The sequence below is a fragment of the Neolamprologus multifasciatus genome, chromosome 19, assembly GCF_963576455.1.
Source record: "Neolamprologus multifasciatus chromosome 19, fNeoMul1.2, whole genome shotgun sequence".
Lineage (NCBI taxonomy): Eukaryota > Metazoa > Chordata > Actinopteri > Cichliformes > Cichlidae > Neolamprologus > Neolamprologus multifasciatus.
In genome coordinates, this window is record NC_140457.1 from 21,423,390 (window position 1) to 21,444,917 (window position 21,528).

Genomic DNA, 21,528 nt, shown 5'->3' on the forward strand with positions numbered 1-21,528 from the left:
AAAAACAGAGCCAAAAGATCAACACTCCTCTCTGTGAGAGAAGTTAAAAATTGAACACGCCATGAGATAGATCAAAGTCTCTGTACCCTGAGAGGGTCTTCTTGGGGAATTTGCCCCTCCCTTTACTCCATTAGGCTCCTCATACTGGCCTCAAATTCATTTATTAAGCCCAGCAGAGATGGAACTAAAGTTAAGGGTGAAGTCATCCGTGTATCTGAGCTCCCTGTGGCGAGACGCTGACTCTGTGAGCTGTGTTTAGATTGATGAGGTTAAAGAATCAAGTCCTCACTTTGCTCATATGTGATTGCAGCTGGATAATGTTGGGACACTATGAACGGGTCGGCAACAGGAGAGGGATCAGATTTGTAGATCCCAGATAAGAATCAGAAAAGAACATTCACATCCACTGACCCGTGGATAGGTGTGGATCAACACCGCTAATATCTGCCATGGTTTATCTATTATGTCATGTGGGACCTCTTTAGCAAGAAGTATTCTCAGTGAAGGCTAATTTGAAAATAATTCTAACATAGTAATGTTTCCAGTCAGAGTTAGAGAACAAAAAAGGCTAAAGCAATCATCTTTGAATATCTGCAATGCAAACCGGTTTACCATAATAACATTTAAAGAGATTAGTGTGACAAGTCCCAGTGTGCAGACTCAGTCACAGATACTAGCGCTGTGTAGGGGGTCGTAGACCCCACACTAGCATGAGAGGTGAAACCCAGTTCAGCAGCTTTATGTAGCAAACTGTGGTTAATTCTTCAAATTAAAAAAAAAATGTTATATTAAGATGATCAGAAGGTTTTTGACTTAATGAAAAAGGCCAAAATCTAAAAGTAATTAATAAGAAGAAAAAAAATGTAATGACTTGGCACCAAAATATCCATTTTTACTTTCTCACGTGCCAGACTACCATTATTGCATGCTGCTACACGAAATGCAGCAATCCTGGGGTCTGCCAGGTCATTTCCATTAATGAGCAGCCAACGAGGGGCTCTGGGCCAGTGCCGGGCCAGCACCTCACCACTCCAAAACAAATAAACCGAGGACCATTTAACCAAACACATTGTTCTAGGTCAGACGAATGGGAGTGCAAGCACCGGGGAAATATCTGCACCGCTGATACGAAAATAAAAGCTCCGAACGTTTACATACCTCTCTTTGTGGGGCAGTGTTTAGGCAAGAGTATTTGTGCTGGAAGCAATGTAACCGGGAGAATTTTGTAACATGGGGCTGACACGCTTTATGAGAGAGGAGGGGAACTACAACAGCGCATTTTAATGTTATGCCGGTACCTGTAAAGGCATGAACTGCCCAGACTGAGAAGCTGCGGCAAAAACCTCAGGCTGTCCTTCAAGCCAGGAAATCTTCAGGGGATTTGCAGCTACGCCACTTTCATTCTTAACAGCCAGCTCCTAAAAAAAACAAAAAAACAAAATGTGAGAGTGGGTATTCAAATGAGTCATCTACCAGTATTTTAAGGCGAAAAAACTTTCTCCTTGTACAGAGTGTTGTAAAGTTGTAATATATTCATCTAACACCTAGGTATTTGTTCAGTTCACATAACACCTAAATAAAGGTGGGCCAACACCGGAGCTGGGGCATGAAGATGGGCAGGGTGAGACAACAGAACCTGTACCTAGATCCCAGTAGACTGGCAGGCATATTTTCTGCAGGCGAAACACATGTTGCGGTAAGGAAACCACAACAACAAAAAAAGTACATCATGATGACAAAGAGCCTGAGGAACCAGACAGTGGGGAACAATAAGACGGCTCAGTTCCGTCCGTCCAATGGTTCCCATCAGCATCGGGACTTCTGCGGTACAGAATGACTAAAATATCAGTTTCACTCACACAGACCGTCCCCAGGCACGGAAGTCTATGACAGCTATCACTCTGAGTAATAATCAAACTCATCGGGTGACCTGGAATTTTGAGGCAAATGAATGTTGAAGAAAACGGTTTCTGAGGTTTTTATTCAGGAGTTAAAGTACTTACAGCAGCTCTCACAGTTGCAAATTCTGCAACAGCACTTCCTTTCTTCTTACTCGACATGATCACATTCAAAACATCGCCATACTAGAAGTAAAAAAAAAAAGGGGGGGGGGGGGAGGGAGACAAAGTCATATTGAGGTAGAGGAATGATTGTGAACATTCTAATTAATATTCCTTTTCACAGCACAATCCATAACCATAAAAACAAAAACCACACACAGGCACAAAACTTCAAAACACTGGTGAATATAAAAGACTTCCTGAGAAGTTAGCATTCAATATGTGTTTGTTATTAGACCCCGTGATATTGTTCGTATGTTTGAGCCTGAGCCAGTTGTTCTTTGAACAGTAACAACATCTACTGCCAGCATTAAAGCTGACAGTAGATGTGTTTCATATCCAACTGCACTGATTTATGTTGTTGAGCTCATTTGATCCCAAAAGAGTGGAAAAGTTGGCCTAAAAGTGCAGCAAAGCAAAGACCAACCTCTTTAAGAAAGACATGGTGAGAAAAGAAGGGGGAGACTATAAACACAATGGAGGAGCACAAAGAGCTTTTTAAATTCCTCGTGGTTAGTTCAGGTGGATCAAGTAAAAAATCTCAATGCCATTTACTTCTTCCTAACTAAAGTGGGGCTTGGGAACAGTGAGTACAAGGAAAGAGGCCTTTAAGAATCTCATTCTGAAAAAATGTAGCTTTCTGGGAATGGGAAAGTCCAAGAATGCTAATGCTTACTAAGGACACTCTGAAGCAAGCCAACAGTGACAAAGGAGACTCTCTAAAGGCCTCTGCTTCATGAAATATAAATATCGTAACATATTTTTGAAACAAAGATGTATTACTTCAACCAGCCAAAGTACACAAGTCCATGCACGTATACACACAATCAAACTCGTTCCCACACAGCAGTGGCTATTTCTACTTGCCCAAACCATTAACTGTCACTCATTGGAGCTTGCCATCTTAAACAGGATTTTCTAAGAATATATTCCCTTTGCTTAAGAATTTTAAAAAAGCAACACTTTTTTCCAGAGTTTTTTTTTTACTCCCTCCTGCTTGGGAGCGTATTGACTGCATGCGTGCAGAAGAGAAATTGAAATGCCTTTTTCCAGCCAGCTTGACGTCACTGACACTTGCGCCCTATCCTCATTTCGGGCCAACCTATGCCACGCCAAAAGCCCCTGTGACGGATCACAGCATAAGGTGGTACTAGGTTGCATGAGAAGAGCACATTTCCTAATGCCTCCCTCTGCACTGCTTAATCACTTGGTGAGAGGGGCACAAACAATGGTGTGCATGGCTTTAAAAGGGCACTACAACATTGCCCTCAGCACTTTCACTGCAACAAAACTTAATGGGCCTTATTTAAGGGGAGGAACAAAACAATCTACAACAGTGATGTCATGCAAACCTCAAATAAGGCTGGACTCTGCAGGTAGGTTTTTTAACCATGGAATCATATGCATATACACACACACACACACACACACACACACATACACATATATATACTCCTCATATATAAATATATATACATATAGCTCTAATCAATCAACAACAGATACTCCTGATTTCAGTTTATTATGTGTTTAAAGAGCAACTGTACACAGAATCTAATTTTTCCATTCCAACCTTTAGAACCACCATGGGCAAGAACAAAGAGCTGTCAACGGACATTAAGACATTGGGGACAAGATTGTAGACCTGAACAAGGCTGGAGTGGGCTACAAGACCATCAACAAGAAGCTTGGTGAAAAGTTGACAACTGCTGTTACGATTGCCTCCATCAGTGTGTGAATGTGAGAGTGAATGAATATTGGAATTGTAAAGTGCTTTGGGTCCCTTGAAAAGTGCTAAATGCAATCCATTATTATTATTATTATTATTATTATTATTATTATTATTATTATAAAGGAAATATAAAATGACCACCATTTGTCCTTGGTCTGGAGCTCAATGCAAGACCTTGCCTCAAGGAGTGAGGATGACCATGAGAAAGGTGGTGCACAGGTGGAGCTTGTTAATGATCTGGAGGCAGTTGGGACCACAATCACCAAGAACATTTTTGTTATTACACTACATCACAATGAACTGAAATCTTGTCAACAAGGTCCTTCTGCTAATGAAGGCACACGTATAGGTCTGTTGCAAGTTTGCCAGTGAAGATCTAAAAGATTCAGAGAAGGTTTGGGAGAAAGCTCTTTGGCATCAGCTCACCCTGCCGTGTTTGGAGGCAAAGTGATGCTGAGTATGACCCAAAGAACGCCATCCCCACAGTCAAGCACAGAGGTAGAAAAATGCTGTGGGGCTGTTTTTTTTGTGTGTTTTCACCACATTGAGAGGACAATGGACAGGGCCATGTACCATAAAATCCCAGATGAGAACCTCCTTCTCTCAGCCAGAACAGTTAACATGAGTCAAGGATGGGTCTTCCAGCACAACAGTGACCCAAAACACATCACCAAGGTAACAAAGGAGTAACTAAAGAAGAAGACCATTATGATTATGGAGTAGCCTAGCCAGTCTCCAGACCTCAATCCTATAGAAAATCTGTCCCAATCTCTTCATGTATTTGGTCTTCTTCACACACAAAGCTAGGACATCTTACTATTTATCACCGATTGAAGAAAATAAGAACGATTTGGTTTGTCTTCAGCATGTAGCCGGGCTGACAAAGAGTCAGAGCTCTGTTGAACCAAACATCCCTTTAACCTTAACTACTAATGACTTCATAAGTTTCATTACAAATAAATCTGTAACCATTTGAGAAAAAAATATTGATAAGCATCTCACAGAAAAACATCACATATAGATATTTATAATACTATTTATATCACTGTACGGTCTTTACCTAATATAAAATGACTTGAGGTGACTGCTATTGTGATTTGGTGCCGTATAAATAAAACTGAATTGAATTATTGACTTCAAGAAACATCTTACCATTGTGCTTTCCTACAAGGCTTTCTCCATCAAGTACCAACTTAAGTTTTGCTTGGGGATCAATTTATAACTTGTGACTTATGTGATGTATTTTTTTCTGGATTTAGAGGCATTTCTTTGGAAGTGAGCAAACCTAAAAATTCAGCATTGTATTTTTCCCCCTGGAAATTTAATTTGCAGACCCTTTAGAGAGGAAAATGATTGCATTTGGCTAACCTAGTCAAATAAATACCTCATAAATTCATGGGAATTTTGCATTCATTTAACACTCATTATGCAATACAAAAAGAGTAGTTATTTAAGGCAATACTGTATAATGCCAAACCTAAATTATTTTACTGTGTTGTAATTTTTTTTAAATAGTTCTAAAAGCAAAGGAAAACTGTTTTGCAGTATAAATCAATAACTTTGCAGCACTGTGGCATTACTTATTCTCTTTTCAGGACGTATACCTTTTGTAGAAGTTTAAACAGAATGTCATGAGAGTAGCCTCCATTCGTCTCGTCATCTTTTTTACACTTCCACTTCAACTGGAGGAGAGAAAGAGAGACGAAAGGCTAATATTAGTCAAGAAGGTTTTCATGAGCTAAAGAAGTGCATGATAATGTCTAATCGTTAGAACACAATTGATTAAAGTCAGCTGACAAAGAGGCCAAGCGTGCCAGGCGGGCTCGCCTCTGATGAGACACAGATTACAAAAACCATCAGCACACGCTGGAGCTACGAGAAAAAGACATTATTAAGCTCTTGGAACATCACCATGGCACCACCTGGAAGACCTGCAGTCAATTTCCATTCATACCGAAAGCGCCAGATAAATGAGTAAAATTCAAATCATGGACACCTGGACCACAGAAAATATGGTGACTCACTTGCTTTAACTATCATAAATTGATCAAGAAATAATCCAAAGCAGTTCGATGTCTAAGAACGTGTTTGGTCACAGGCAAAAGAGAGGAAGTCCTCCTCTACTATGTGAACTGTGGTCAACTTCTTTGCTTACATAACAATGTTAGTGTGTCTTTAGTTTAAAAAAGAAATTGAAAAACATATGAACTCTGTTTGGAGTTCTGTCACTAAAAGCTCATGCGAGTTCCCGCACTCCTAAAAAAAAAAAAGACAGATATTGTGTAACTTCTCATATGCATGTACAAAGAACAGGGAAATGAGGCAAATATCACAGCAACTGCTCAGAGTAGTATTATAAATGGCAAGCGCTAACTGTTGATTCAGCTCCAGCATTCTGCTCACTGTCAGAGCAGCAGGATTTCTGGGAACTTCCAAGTGCAAATGGAGTCTTTTTACCAGCAATTACGGCTGAAAATGTCCATCCAAGAGCATTCTCTTCTCCCCACCGATAACCTCCTTACCCGGTAATCGTCAAATAAAATGCTAAGGTATTTCTATGATGTGATGTCTGTGATTTCAGCCTCCAACACAGACACACTGCTGCGTTTGCTCAAAATTTAGATCTATTCTTCAAAAAGCGAGTCATCAACACAGCTGATAATTATGCTAAGGTCATAGAGGATTTTCTAAAATCAAATTAAACTTTATATAGTGAGAAGCAATGGGCAGTTTGAATATAGAAAAAATGGCTAGAGATTATATTCCATGTTGTGCTTTTAAGAAGTTCAGATGCAGGTATCTGATGTGGGAAGCCAATAAATTATTAATAAGAAAATATTTTTGATTGCACGCAGGGCTGCAATCTGAGATAGAAGCAGAGCCTCTGAGATAAATCTTGCAGTAAACGTGTCCCTGTCCATGCAACATGATTTGTGATACTGTCAGTCTGGCCGCTGTTTGTTTTTTCTAGCTGAACACACAAACGTCAGGGAATACGCTGCGGCACTAGATGGCTATCAAATTTTAAAACCAGATTTACTGTCTAAACACATTAGCTAACATCCCATGTTAATACATGCAGACTCGGCTGTTTCTAGGAGGAAATATAATAAGCCTTCTCTTAGTTTAGATACTGGTCTCCTGACGACACTGTGCCCTCTCAAGAGGACTGGACTTCAGAATAGCATGTGTGCTCAGTAGTGAGGCAACTTATGTGGTCTCCAATAATGAAACACAAATGGCGAAATGTTTTTATCAAACTCCCCGCTGAGATCCTGCCTGAAATTTCACTCAGATATAGCAGTCGCTCCTCCACGTTACTGAGGGACCTACATTATTCTCTTACTACATTATTCACCCCAACCCTGACCTCTCTTCACATATTCTGAGCCTTACCTTCAATTTTGGGGTTACGTTGCTCTTGGAACATCTCTCCACTCCTGAGTCTGACAAAACGCAACAGGGGGGGGGGGGGGGGGGGGGGGGGGGGGAGATGAGACAGAGAAGTGAAAAAAAACAAAGAAACTATTGTTTTCCTGAAATATTATACGCAAGAGAGCAGTCGAGGGACTAGTGCAGATAGACAGCAATTTTAAAATGGATGTCATGTGTTAAATGTATAGCTCTTGCTGATCCAGGGGAGGGCTGTGTGCGTGCAAATGGAAAAGACGCAGAAGACATACTGACAATGCATTAGTAATTGTCCGTCCACAAAAGGGGTCTAGTTTAGGGCAGCAGTCAGTTGTTTTCCTACGTATATACACGCTGCCTTCCTTTTGCTGCAAAAAATATAACCATGAGGTTAAAAGTTTGATGGACCGCTGTGTGTACGCAGTGATTGGCATCCCTTTGCTATCTTGCCAAGAAACTAAAATAGACCTCTTCCAATATAATTTCAGTTATTGTTATAGTCTATCATGTGAATAATACTTGGTGAGCCACAGGGAGCCTGGTGGCTGCTTTGGTTGTGCTGACACGACGAGGGATGGGAAACACAGGGGGTTCACTCCAACAAGGCTTTGGGATGATATAAAAATGTCAGGACTACAATAAGCTGGTTTAGCTAACTCAGACCAGCATGAATTGGTTAAATGCATGTACTTCTCTGAGTGTGGTCTCCTCCGTGTTGATGTGCTTCTCTTTCTCTCTGGATCTGCTCTCTGATGAGCCTCTGCTCCTCTTCGAGCTGTCTGGAGCCTTCCTCCCTCAAGCGGGCAATCTTGGAGAAGGTGCACATAAAATGCAGAAATGTGAATGAACAGGTGGCCAAGTGTTAAGTGACAGCACATGCTAAGATAACAGCTGTTGGAATATGATCAGCTTTATTACTCTGCAATTCTGTGTTTATGTCCTCTACTCAAGGAGGCTCTACAAACCAGCTTGTTTCATCACTTAAGGCACTAACGCCTCGATGAAGTCAGAAAACGGAACAGTGCCACCTGCTGGTTATGGCCTCCTTCCTTATGTATATGCATGAAGCACCTTGAGCGTATGGAAATTACTCACAGTGGAAGCATGCACACCATTTTTATTTATGGGTGTTCTGCACAAACTGCACCGAGTCATGCAATATCACCTTAATGACCTTACTGATAATTATGTCTGTGAAAAAACAAAATAAAGAGAGGAGCTCTTAGACAGAGCCTTTGTTCGTGACCCAAGTATTTGGAAGAGTTCAACTCAATCAGGAAAAACTATTTGATGAAAAACAGAATGAAAGCACCTGGGTGTGCTTTAGAGTTTTCCTAGATGCATTTTCCAATACAGCACTTATACCTGCAGAATAGTGAAATTTTAAATTTTCTGCAGCCTCTTAAGGAAAACTGCAGCGCAGTATCTTTGCTAATGTGATTTCTATAAAATGCGATACCTCTTCCTCGAGTGTTCTAGTGATCTGCACTTCCTCCTGGCTTTGAGCTTCTGCTTGTCGCTCTCTGGCCTCCAAGTCTGTCAAAACAACGCACACAAACTAATCCACATCTCCATCATATACTCATAGTATTGACTGACTTATTATTATTATTATTATTATTATTATTATTATTATTATTATTATTATTATTATTCTTTAAAGAGGAAACTACTTCAGCATTAAAACTTGACAATTAGAAAAAAACACAAGATAATATCACTAAATAATCTCTGGGATGCGGCAGAAAAATGACTCACCAAGTTTAATTTTCTTTCTCTTGCTATCTAGTTTCTTGTTTCTTTCTTCTGCTTGTTTCTTGGCAGCACAAATCTTGTCATAAGCAGCCTGAAAAAAAAGGCGTTAGACTTCAAGATCACTCCTTGCTCGGCTTGCTGTGTCTCGGTTTACTTGAGGGCTAGGATCCATATTAGAGATTACAAGACACCAGCGGTCTTACCTTGGCGGCGGCATCAGTTAGCACCTCAAGAGCCTGGGATAACTGGTGGAAGAGCTCAACTAAAAGAAAAGAGAAAAAAAAGGCAGAATACAGTGGGGCAAAAAAGTATTTAGTCAGCCACCGATTGTGCAAGTTCCCCCACTTAAAATGATGACAGAGGTCAGTAATTTGCACCAGAGGTACACTTCAACTGTGAGAGACAGAATGTGAAAAAAAATCCATGAATTCACATGGTAGGATTTGTAAAGAATTTATTCGTAAATCAGGGTGGAAAATAAGTATTTGGTCAATAACAAAAATACAACTCAATACTTTGTAACATAACCTTTGTTGGCAATAACAGAGGTCAAACGTTTACTATAGGTCTTTACCAGGTTTGCACACACAGTAGCTGGTATTTTGGCCCATTCCTCCATGCAGATCTTCTCAAGGGCAGTGATGTTTTGGGGCTGTCGCCGAGCAACACGGACTTTCAACTCCCGCCACAGATTTTCTATGGGGTTGAGGTCTGGAGACTGGCTAGGCCACTCCAGGACTTTCAAATGCTTCTTACGGAGCCACTCCTTTGTTGCCCGGGCGGTGTGTTTTGGATCATTGTCATGTTGGAAGACCCAGCCTCGTTTCATCTTCAAAGTTCTCACTGATGGAAGGAGGTTTTGGCTCAAAATCTCACGATACTTGGCCCCATTCATTCTGTCCTTAACACGGATCAGTCGTCCTGTCCCCTTGGCAGAAAAACAGCCCCATAGCATGATGTTTCCACCCCCATGCTTCACAGTAGGTATGGTGTTCTTGGGATGCAACTCAGTATTCTTCTTCCTCCAAACACGACGAGTTGAGTTTATACCAAAAAGTTCTACTTTGGTTTCATCTGACCACATGACATTCTCCCAATCCTCTGCTGTATCATCCATGTGCTCTCTGGCAAACTTCAGACGGGCCTGGACATGCACTGGCTTCAGCAGCGGAACACGTCTGGCACTGCGGGATTTGATTCCCTGCCGTTGTAGTGTGTTACTGATGGTGACCTTTGTTACTTTGGTCCCAGCTCTCTGCAGGTCATTCACCAGGTCCCCCCGTGTGGTTCTGGGATCTTTGCTCACCGTTCTCATGATCATTTTGACCCCACGGGATGAGATCTTGCGTGGAGCCCCAGATCAAGGGAGATTATCAGTGGTCTTGTATGTCTTCCATTTTCTGATGATTGCTCCCACAGTTGATTTTTTCACACCAAGCTGCTTGCCTATTGTGGGAGCAATCATCCCAGTCTGGTGCAGGTCTACAATTCTTTTCCTGGTGTCCTTCGAAAGCTCTTTGGTCTTGGCCATGGCGGAGTTTGGAGTCTGACTGGTTGAGGCTGTGGACAGGTGTCTTTTATACAGATGATGAGGTCAAACAGGTGCCATTCATACAGGTAACGAGTGGGGGACAGAAAAGCTTCTTACAGAAGACGTTACAGGTCTGTGAGAGCCAGGGATTTTCCTTGTTTGAGGTGACCAAATACTTATTTTCCACCCTGATTTACGAATAAATTCTTTACAAATCCTACCATGTGAATTCATGGATTTTTTTTTCACATTCTGTCTCTCACAGTTGAAGTGTACCTCTGGTGCAAATTACTGACCTCTGTCATCATTTTAAGTGGGGGAACTTGCACAATCGGTGGCTGACTAAATACTTTTTTGCCCCACTGTAAGAGCATTTTCTTACATTACTGCCTTCAACTTTTATCTTGTGGGATATTACCTATAAAAAAGAAAACCGTGGCTAAAGGTTTACAAAAATTGGGTTGATAATTGTGCCAGTTTGAAACAAAAAAGACAGATCGTAAAATTATACTGAAACGGGGAGACTGAGAAGGACAGGACACCTAATCCAAAAGCAGAGTTATGTCTACGAATGCCTCAAGATGATGGGACATGGAGCCAATACAAACTGCGACATTTGTGTCTCAAAATTTGCCGCAGGTCTCACGAAACTTGTTTCCTCCAGTGACACGGCTGTGCATTCCCCTGGCCCAGCCTGCTGCAAATACCACTACACCAGTTGTCATTTAACACACACGCACAGACAAATGTACACTGGGAGACCACATTCCCCCCAGCTTGTCCTCCAAACAGCACATTACTGCACGATACTAGCCAGGCTTAATCATTCACTTATGGGAGGCCTAACAGACTGATACTGTTACTCCCTGTGGGGACTGGCATTGCACACTAACAGAAGGCTCTCGAGATCGCGCTGCCAGCGGAGGCGGTCAGGTTACCTACACGCATATAATGGGCTGGAATGAAATCCAACTGGGGGAAACCTGCCATGCCCACCAGGCACCTCCGAGTGTCACAATATGGGGTATTTAGAGGGGAGAGGGGATAGTGGGGAGGGGTATCGTCAATCAGTGAAGAATTGTGACCCCTATGTCACCTCTTACATGCAAACAACCCTCCCCTGAGGGGCAGCAAGTCCCAAGACTTGCTCCGCTCTCGTGCGATAGAGTCCAATTCTCTTCATGCGCGGGTTCGAGTGTTGAAGCCCTCCAAACCACTACTTTTCCATTTCTCGGAAACCGACCCCCTGCTTTTGTGTTATCCCTCTCAACCCTACCAATTTCCTTTTTTTCCTGACATAATCAGAAATTGTCTGAACCATCCAGAAACCACATAAACCTAACTTGAAAACATACCTCGTGACCAGCTTCTTGTCCAAGGTGCATTTTTTCCCTATTGACAAAAAGCTACGCTGAGATTTTCTGGTCTAATTGTTGACATGCTGGTTGGCACCAAGCTGCAGAAGGACACATGAACCCAGGGAGGACTGAGTGTGGATGAGGATGGTGAAGATGGTGATGCTGGCCATGTTTTTCTAGCTAAAAAGCTGGCGGGAAAAACATGCGCTGGTTGCCTTGCGACAGAGTGCTGTGGCCAGGACATCTGGCAGAGTTTAACGCTGTGAGAACGTTACTCTGGAGCATCCATTTTTGGCCCTGGACCTTAATGGCAACTCAGTGAGTGGTCATAACTAACTCCTCAGTGGCAACGGTCAATGCCTCAGAATGGACAGAAGACACATGAACCTGGGACAGTCAAAGAGGGAAATTTTCTAAGGTTGTACTTCCTCCCACATAGCCCTCAAAAGGAGATGTATTCTCACTACTACACTCACCTGCTCTGAATCTGACAATTACCTGCACTATTACCAAGTGCGCAGCCAGTAAGCCAAGAGATGTGGATCTACACCAGAACTTCTATGCATCCAATCATCTGCATCTTTATATGCATCTCTGTCAGATAAGGTTTGGAGATCATGTGAGAAAACAGTAAATGCAAAACAAAAACTGTCTCACTCACCTGCTTTTGGGTTGTCTGGGTTCTTGTCTGGATGGCATGTTAACGCTTTCTGCCGATACGCTTTCTTGATCTGAAAAAGGAGGAGGGAAAAACCCCAATCATTACGAAGAGTGGAAAATGCTTGTTAGAACGCAGAAAAATGAACAATTCCCTTAACCTTCAGTTCTATTTATATATCCTCAAATCACAACAAGAGTCTCCTCAAGGTGCTTTAAACTTTAAGGTAAAGACCCTAAAAAATAGAGGAAAAACCCTAACAAACAACAAATGAGCAAGCACTGGCAACACTGGGGAGGAAAAACTCCCTTTTAGCAGGAAGAAACCTATTACAAAAAGAATAAAACAAAATGTAATGTCCCCCATATGAGGGCTCGGGGTCTTGGGAGGTTAAGCACAAATTTTGGGCACCGTGTAAAGATATAATTCTTACTGTGTATCAATAAATTTATAATGTTGAGTTTGGCCCAGAAGTCTAACTAAAAAAAAAAAGAAAAAAAGAAGTTATGGCCTCATTGAAATAATGCCAAACACAGTAACAGCCTGACATAAAAACATCTGAGGTGAAATGTGGTCTTTAATGGAATTGTTTTGTTTGGATCAAATTGAAACTTTAAGCCGATCCTGTGCTTCGTGTCCTTTTGACATGCCGTTAATGGCTTCTAACCACTGTGGTACATACTGCACTGTACAAGAATTCAAAACTATTCTCAGGCTATTCCAGCTGTCAGCTTGCAAGATAAATACGAAGTTGCAACCTAGCATTATTCTATCTTTATTTAAACAATATTAGATAGAATATGTCATAAAAAATGAAAACAAGTCTGACATAGTCTGAAAGCAGCATCCTTTGGCAGCGGGGGGGTTGATCCAAATAAGGTTTTAGTTATAGCTGATTTTTTAACTCTGGGTCACTGCTTGGAACATTAACCATTCATTGGTCCTTCTAGGAATCACTTAATGGAGAGGTGTTTTTTATTAGACGTCTGCTTCTTTTGAGAATGAAGGGAAACAGGAAAATTACCGCAGAGACCAGAGGGGGCTGTGGAGTCCAGCGCTTGAGAATTCTGCACAACCTCAAACGCACATGCTCATATACAGTACATGCATTGCATGCTAAAGTTTTGGCACGTCCAACCCTCCCCCCCATACATACACATTAAAGAACAGACCAAACACAAACACTGACATGCACTTTCTCACCAGACATAATCAGTCATGCCAACATTCTGGATGTTTTCAAATTCTCCCTGTTAGCGCAAATCGATCTCCTGCCAGTACGCTTCGGGCCACAAAAACTGGGAACCCCTTTCTTCATGTCTGGGAAGCGTTTGCATTGGATGCATTGTCTTCTGGCATATGCAGTGTTTCCCTGTAATTTGTTTTGCACAGTTTTATCTCTAGAACGCACGCCAAAACATACTGAGCTGACTTTACGGGGATGGATGGAGTTGGGGGGAAGGGGGAAGCACAATGGTGTAATCAATCAGCGTCCGGGCTTTTTTTAACTGCAGCTCCAATGACAGTTAAGTACAGTCACACATTAGACTGGATGCCCTCCATCCAGGGTGCAAGAGCTTAACCTCTGACTGATTATATGAACCAAGCAAGCCTCCAGTGAAGCCTCTGGAGATAACTGCAGCTCACACAGCTCCTAAATGTCAAAAGTCCTTTCTTCTATCTAAACTGGATTGGGGTTTTGGGGGGTTCATTATAGTTCCAACAGTAAATGAGAACTTGGTTCAGTGAGAGGGCTTTTTGGGAGACTAGACATCATTAGAAGATGTTTAGTCTTGCTGCTTGGCACACACAGCGTTCCTGCAGATTGCGACTGACACGCAGGGCTGTGGACTAGAACCAAACACATATGCTTACTGTTGGCCTTAGCCTGCTTCCCCTCTATTATCCTCCCCTGTCTATTTCTCACATTCTGTTCAATGCACTCCCTATTATACCTTTGTCCAGCTCATTTTAAAGCTTTTTAGTAAGATACAAGAAAGTGAAGACTCGAGTTTTGCCTCAAAATTATACTCCTCTTCAACAACAGTTGCCTCAAGCACCATTCTTGTGATTATGCACTATATAAATAAAATTGAACTGAATTGCAAAGGACTGAACTGCAGCTCCTCTCTGGGATCAAAACACAGCCTAAAAATGGGTCCTACTCTGTCCTTTTTCCCTCTACCACTGTGAGGAGTTGCTTACTGTGGATTTCCACAAAGCGCCAACCAACTTGCTCAAGATGTGCAGACCATGATTGAAAACAAGTCAACATCTTTTTTTTTTTTCTTAAATCAGTGTTACATAATCTTCTGATGGTAATGCAGTTTAAGTGGAGACAAAAACAAGCCTGCACTGCATTAATGTCATTTTGACAAAAATTATTGCGCCTTGATGTTCGCTATATCGTACTGCGCAACACTGAAATGTAGAGGTGTGTGAGCTTTTGTTAAACCACAGAGAACCAATGCCTAAACTGGAATAGAAACATATGTAATACACACTTTTTTGGAAGTATCAATCATGTCTGGAGTTGTTAGTAAACTGTAAAATAGGAACTTGACGTAATCAAAGCTGTGCAATGTGCTTTCAAAATAGCATCAGTCTGTATCTGGAATAGAAAACACAATATAAATCATTTTTGAACATTTGAAATGTTAGCAGCCAAGATATGGAAGAGCTATGCCTTCCTTTAGCTTATGCCACTGTTGTAGCTCCATATATAGTTAAGAGCTCTTTTTCATTCCATATAAATGAAATGATATTTTGAGAGAAGCTCAATATATATATTGATATATATATATTTTATATATATATATATATATATATATATAAAAGATATTTATCTTTTTAAAAACAGATTTAGGAAGATGAAATTAGAGTGTGATCATTTTCTTATAAAATTCAGTAAAATCCTCCATAATTTAATTTCAGTTAGCTAACCATCTGGACCATTAGCCTTACCACTTTGCGTTATCATTAATACATTAATGATTAGGGCTGGGCCATATTATACCGTTCACGGTAATAGCGGTATAATGTTGGGCAACGATAAGAAAATGAAATATTGCAATATGGGTAAAACGCGCATGCGCAGTGCCTTTGTTTTCATACGCACAAAAAGCGTGGCGGCGATTGACAAGGGCGAAAGCGGATCGTTTAATAAAAACGGATGAACCAGAACTGGTTTGTAAAAATGTTGCAACTTCAGTGGTGTGGAACTGGTTTAGCTTTCGTCCATCAGATACACAACAAAGGACTATTTTTGGTAGAGCATGCTAGCGGGCCGTCGTTATTACCGTGTTTTTTGGAAAATATGGCACACTTAAAATCAATCCTTTGATTTTCTGAAAATCGACAGTGCCTCTTATAATCCGTGCGCCTTATGTATGAATTCTGGTTGTGTTTACTGACCTCGAAACTATTTTATGTACACGGCGCTCAAAAATCTGTCAAATGTTTCAGTACGACTTTGCTGAGCTACGAAGCCGCACCGCTTGATGGATTGTCGGAGCATTACGGCTATCGTAGGCAGGAGCCTCGCGAGTGATACGTACTGTGCTTCAACATAATATTACCGTATTGTGTGTGTATAACCTCCTTAAGGTTTGTGGATATTATACATGGTTATGGTGAGGATATGTCGGCCAGTTTCCACTGGAAATGCCTTTTGGTTAAACTGTCAGCAAGGAATTTGTATTTGCACTGTTACCTTTTTATATAACTTTAATGCACATAAATAAATAAATAAAAAAAACAGCTGCTTGTTTAAGTGAAAATACATTGATGGGTTTTTTTGCACTAATAAAATTGCGGAGTTGTAAAGTATTTTGTCTCGTGTCAATTATATCGTTATCGCAAATTTTCAAATGTATATCGTGATAAATATTTTTGGTCATATTGCCCTGCTCTATTAATGATTTCTTTCTGTTGTAATAGGAGTTCAATCTGAGGCTTATCCATTGTTTTTATAAAAGGGGCCCAGAGATTGTTCCACAATAATTACTGTGATTTGGGTCAATAGTTAGTTCACTATTTGGTTTCCTCATTTGACAAATTTGTGGTGTAGCCAATCAGCACTTAAGTTCTTGTGCTGAAAGAAGGCCAGTTGTGTTGCCATGCTCACAGATTTATTCATGCAATTTTAACAAAAGTCCCTCTTTTTTCCAGCTAAAGAATTGCAATAAATTTTGTAGTGCATAAAGGACAGAGCACTGAGCACGGCTGCAATTTTTCAATGAGCTAATGTTTTTGAACTTTTGACATTTCTTATATTTAGATTAATCGGATTACAGCTTTCAGGACTTCCCTGAAGCAGTGAGGCAAAAATATTATTTTTCTAATGGGTTTTATAAAGTTGTTAATTGCTAAAAATTAACTAAATAAAATGAAAAGAACATGATCCAATTCAAGTGCAGTTAAATATTCAACTATTGTGACAAACAATTCCCTTTTTTATTAATAAAGAAGAAAACTACCTTACAATCCCAGCTTCAAAAAAGTTAGGATTCTACAATGTAAATTAAAAAATGGAATGCAATGATTTGCAAATCTCATAACCCCATATTTTATTTAAGAAGAACGTAGAAAACAAAGTCAGATGTTTAAACTGAAACATTTTAAATATTCTCTGAATAATATTAGTTCATTTTGTATTTGATGACAGCAACACATCTCAAAAAAATTGGGGACGGAGCAACAAAATGTTTCTCAAGAGTAAAGATGGGCAGGGCTTCACCAATGTGCAAAAAATTATCTATATTTTGTGGAGCAGTTTCACAGTAATACTTGTTATTATAAAATTACTACAACTTTGAATATCTCGTCATCTACAGGACCTAAAATCATCACAATATTTCGAGAGTCTGGAGAAATTGCTGTGGAAAATCATTATTGGATGCCTGTGATCTTCGGGCCCTCGGGCACCAGTGCATTAAAAACAGACATGATTCCGTCATGGATCTTACACCATGGGCTCAGGAACACTTCCAGAAATCACTGTCTATGAACACAATTTGCTGTTGCATCCAAAAATGCAGATTAAAAATCCTACAAAGAAGAAGCCATATTTGAACATGATCCAGAAACACTTCTTTCTTCTCTGGGCCAAAGGTCATTTAAAATGGTCAGAGGCAAAGTGGAAAACTGTTCTGTGGTTTAACAAGTTGAAATATAAAATTATGTGTGGAAAACATTGCTCCCATGACTTCCACACTAAGGAGGAGAAGGTCAGGCGTGTTATCAGCATTCAGTTTAAAAGCCTGCAGATCTGATGGTATGGGGGTGCCTAATGAATTGGCAGTCTAAACACCTGGAAAGGCACCATAACACGCAAGTTTCAAAGCAACATATGCTCCCATCCAGAGGACATCGGGACAGACGTTACATATTTCAGCAAGATGATGCTAAACCGCATACTGCATCAATTCCAACAGCAGGACTACATAATAGCAGAGTCTGGGTGCTGACCAGGCCTGACTTTCACTGATTGAAAACATTCAGCGAATCATGAAGCAAAAAACACAACAAAGAAGACCTAGAATAATCGGGCAGCTACAATCTTATATCAGACAGGACATCATTCCTTTTCCAAAAGTCCAGCAGCTGCTCTCCTCACTTCCCAGATGTTTACAGACTGTTGTTAAAAGAAGAGGGGATGCTACACAGCAGTAAACATGAACACGTCCCAGCTTTTTTGAGACGTTTATTTGTTTATGTGATTTGCAAATCATTGCATTCCGTTATTATTTACATTTCACACAGTGTCCCAATGTTTTGGAACTGAGGTTGAAGAATAGATGACTTCCTTATTGATAGAACCCTTGATTTCTTTATCACAACAGGTGAATGTTTAACTGCACTCGAATTGGATCATCATTCATATGATGCACTGAGGAAAAGAGAAAATAAAAAGCAATACAGGCAAACACTTGTCAGATAATCCATTAATGGATTTACTGCATTTACTTCAAGTTGAGATCTGGTATTAGTATGATTAGTTTACCTTTCCTTTAAATGTATCATCACGTTTATACATAAAACAAAACATTTCAAACCCTTTAATAAATAATTGTGGCTGCAGTCTTTCTTTACTCAGAAATACAGAAATGGGTGCCAAAAACAGGGAAACAGAAAATTTTAAAACAGGGTAACCAGAGTTCATCATGAAGATAAGTACGTGTGATTTGAAATAAAAGCAGCCTTTATAAAAATAAATAAATCACCCGTGAGTTTATACCGTGTCCTTAATTCACATTCAGTCAGCTTCTCACATTCATCACCTGCACCTATCTGACAAGATAAACATGTCTCTGCCACGTCTTCACTAACAGCAGATGTTTGCCGTTGTCGGGAAGTACGTTTGGCCAGCCGAGCTGCTTGACAAGTACAACCTGTCATCACCAAAGTTGCTCTGGTGGAGAACAGCCATCTTGCATGTCATCATAACTCCCCTTCTCTTCAGTTCCTCCTCCAATCGTTTCCTTTTCACTCTCTCTAGGATCCTTCGCAATATCTTGTCTCTACTGTGCCTCCGGAGCTGTTTTGTTAAATGATTACTCCCATCAGTGCCATAACACGCAAGCTTTAATTGATGCTGGAAGACCCTGAGCCCGCTGGTTCTCCACACTAGGAGCCAAAGCAGTGCAATCTTTAAGAAGTTGTGTGCATAAGTCTTCAATTGCAGGGCATCTTCCTATAGCCCTAATCCGGCCAATTACTCTAGCAATTATCTTTGTGCAGTTCACCGTGACCTTATAGGACTTGCTCTGAATCCATCAGTTGTTGGAAAAAATGAAAAACAGAAGAACTCCTGGACTAAAACCAGCTGCTGTCCCTTGTGCTTACAGATGATGAAAACTGTATTTAATCCTACTGTATCTTCTGTCTGTTGTAATTCAAAATATTCCACATTTTCATATGCCAATATTCCTTGTTTCATGCATGAGACATACAAAATTTTCCCACACTTCTGTTCGTCAAAGAATGAACCACAAGATCAGGGAAAGACTGCAATCCTGGAGTAGGAGGCCAACGGTAGCCTAATAGTTAGTGCCTGGCAAAAAAAACAACAAAAAAAAAACATTTTCAGTGCCAACCGGATACCCATTTGCTTCAGTTTAGCTGCATGCTCACATCTTGTCCTCATTAAACCAGTTTTTGGTGCCAATTATGGCTGACAAACTACTGGTCCCGGTGTAGAAACCCTTACTGTGTAGATGATTAGCTGCCTGATCAGCCATGGATCCATCCTCATTAATAACAATGTGTGATTCTTTATAGGATATTATCAGCTAGAAGAAAATAATAACAAAATACTCCAGAGAAAGAAAGGTAAAAAGAAAAGTGAATGTAGCCCTCCACTAGCAGCTAAGCATGGACCTGGACAAGCAGCTGTATTTTCTGCAAGACACTGTCACGCAATCACTCAGGCCACCGACTAAACACTCGATCATTCAAGAACTTAGAAGGCCCTGGGAAGAGCATGTGGGAAGAGTAAACGAGAAGAAGCACGCAAAGTACTAGGAGCTGTTGGGGAAGTGCCAGGACAGAGGCTGGAAGATGCTCTGTGAGCCCAAAGAGGTTAGCTGTGGAGGTTTTGCAGGATGTTCACTCTTCAAAGTGCAAGCAACTGGGCGCTACAGGAGACGGAAGACAGAGAGCCAACCCCATTTGTGGCATCTGGGTGAGGAGGTCTGATGCTAAAAGATCCAAAACACCTCATGACCCCAAGAACCTCACTGAAGATGTATCAGGGAGAAACTGTAAGCACACTGTGGATGCATGTGCTTCTTAATGCAAACCTCACAGATCACGCTGGCATAAATAAATTAATATGCAGTAATCAAATTGTTTGAGGAAGAGCACTCATTTTGATTAATTCACTTAATAACAATGTAACAACTAAATCCACCAACCTAACTGTAACTGATCTGGCAAAAACATCATTATGGTTTAATCTATTTCTTCAGTTATAACTGCTTTGTCTGCTTTAAGAGTGTATATGGCTGTATAACTGTGGAATACATACTTAGTGCACTAGAAATAAACTGCATAAAAATTGCTGTCCTGATTGCACGGTGATGATGCTCCCCAGTGCACCGCAGAATGCAATTATAATCTTAATGCACCTATTCTGACAAAGACTTGAAGAGGAAAAATAAACTCATCAGTGGGGGCATTGAGTTTACAATGAACTATTAACAATGCAATGAAATCACCTGTCCTTGGATGCTCTGAGTGGAAGTAAACCATTCAAGCGTGTAGTTACTGAAACACATTAGGTAATAGGTACATTAAAATTTAAGTAGCTGAACAAACCACAAGAAATTCTGTGTGGTCTTGGCTGTGGACGAGCAATCTGTGGTAGGTACAAGTGTTTAACTGGTGGCTGGTCTTTAGAAAAAGCCTTCCCTAGCACTATAAGCATAACGTAAACCCCATAAAGTCATTAAATCATAAACTCTGAAGTGCCAGTTTACATGGCATTTATCAGCCAGCTAAGCGCAACGAAAGGTCAGCAGCAGAGACACTAAAGAGAAACAAGGGAACATGAAGTATGCAAATCCCCTACGTCAAGGCAGTGTTTTACAAGCTATGGCTAAAACCACATAAACAGGCTCTGGGATGAGCTTCTTCCTCTTTCTTTGATAAACAGTGTGCCTAATAGCTGGGATAGAGCAGCAGGCCAAAAAACTGGGATAAGTAGCTCATCTGATGACATCTCTCTTCACACACTTGATTGATTTTTGAGCCCCTCCCTTCTGACTAAACGCACTACACATACATGCGCACAAACAAACCCACTATCTCTCTCGACCATCAACAGACCTCACAGAATCAGGCCCCTCCCTTTGGAGCCTCAATTCTACCCAAGCCACAACCACAAACTTCCTTAAGGATAATCCTCTGGGGAGGACAGAACTTTGGATTCCAATTAAGAAATTAACTGCCTCCCTCATTTTGGCAGCAATTTTAATTTCCCTTCAGGCCTGTGGATTCGGGATTGTGGAAACAGTGAAGAG

General features: G+C 40.7%; 1 protein-coding gene across 1 annotated transcript in view; it reads right to left on the bottom strand.

Annotated features, from left to right (window-relative positions):
• Positions 1 to 21,528, bottom strand: part of dnajc17 (DnaJ (Hsp40) homolog, subfamily C, member 17) — a 38,834-nt gene that overhangs the window by 16,297 nt on the left and 1,009 nt on the right. The window contains exons 2-10 of the mRNA XM_085143111.1: positions 12,509 to 12,578; positions 9,162 to 9,220; positions 8,962 to 9,049; positions 8,663 to 8,739; positions 7,894 to 8,011; positions 7,189 to 7,238; positions 5,397 to 5,474; positions 2,004 to 2,084; positions 1,299 to 1,418 (exon numbers count right to left, since the gene is read on the bottom strand). Of these exons, the coding sequence (XP_084999237.1) occupies positions 1,299 to 1,418; positions 2,004 to 2,084; positions 5,397 to 5,474; positions 7,189 to 7,238; positions 7,894 to 8,011; positions 8,663 to 8,739; positions 8,962 to 9,049; positions 9,162 to 9,220; positions 12,509 to 12,578 (741 nt within the window). The remainder of the gene's footprint in view (positions 1 to 1,298; positions 1,419 to 2,003; positions 2,085 to 5,396; positions 5,475 to 7,188; positions 7,239 to 7,893; positions 8,012 to 8,662; positions 8,740 to 8,961; positions 9,050 to 9,161; positions 9,221 to 12,508; positions 12,579 to 21,528) is intronic.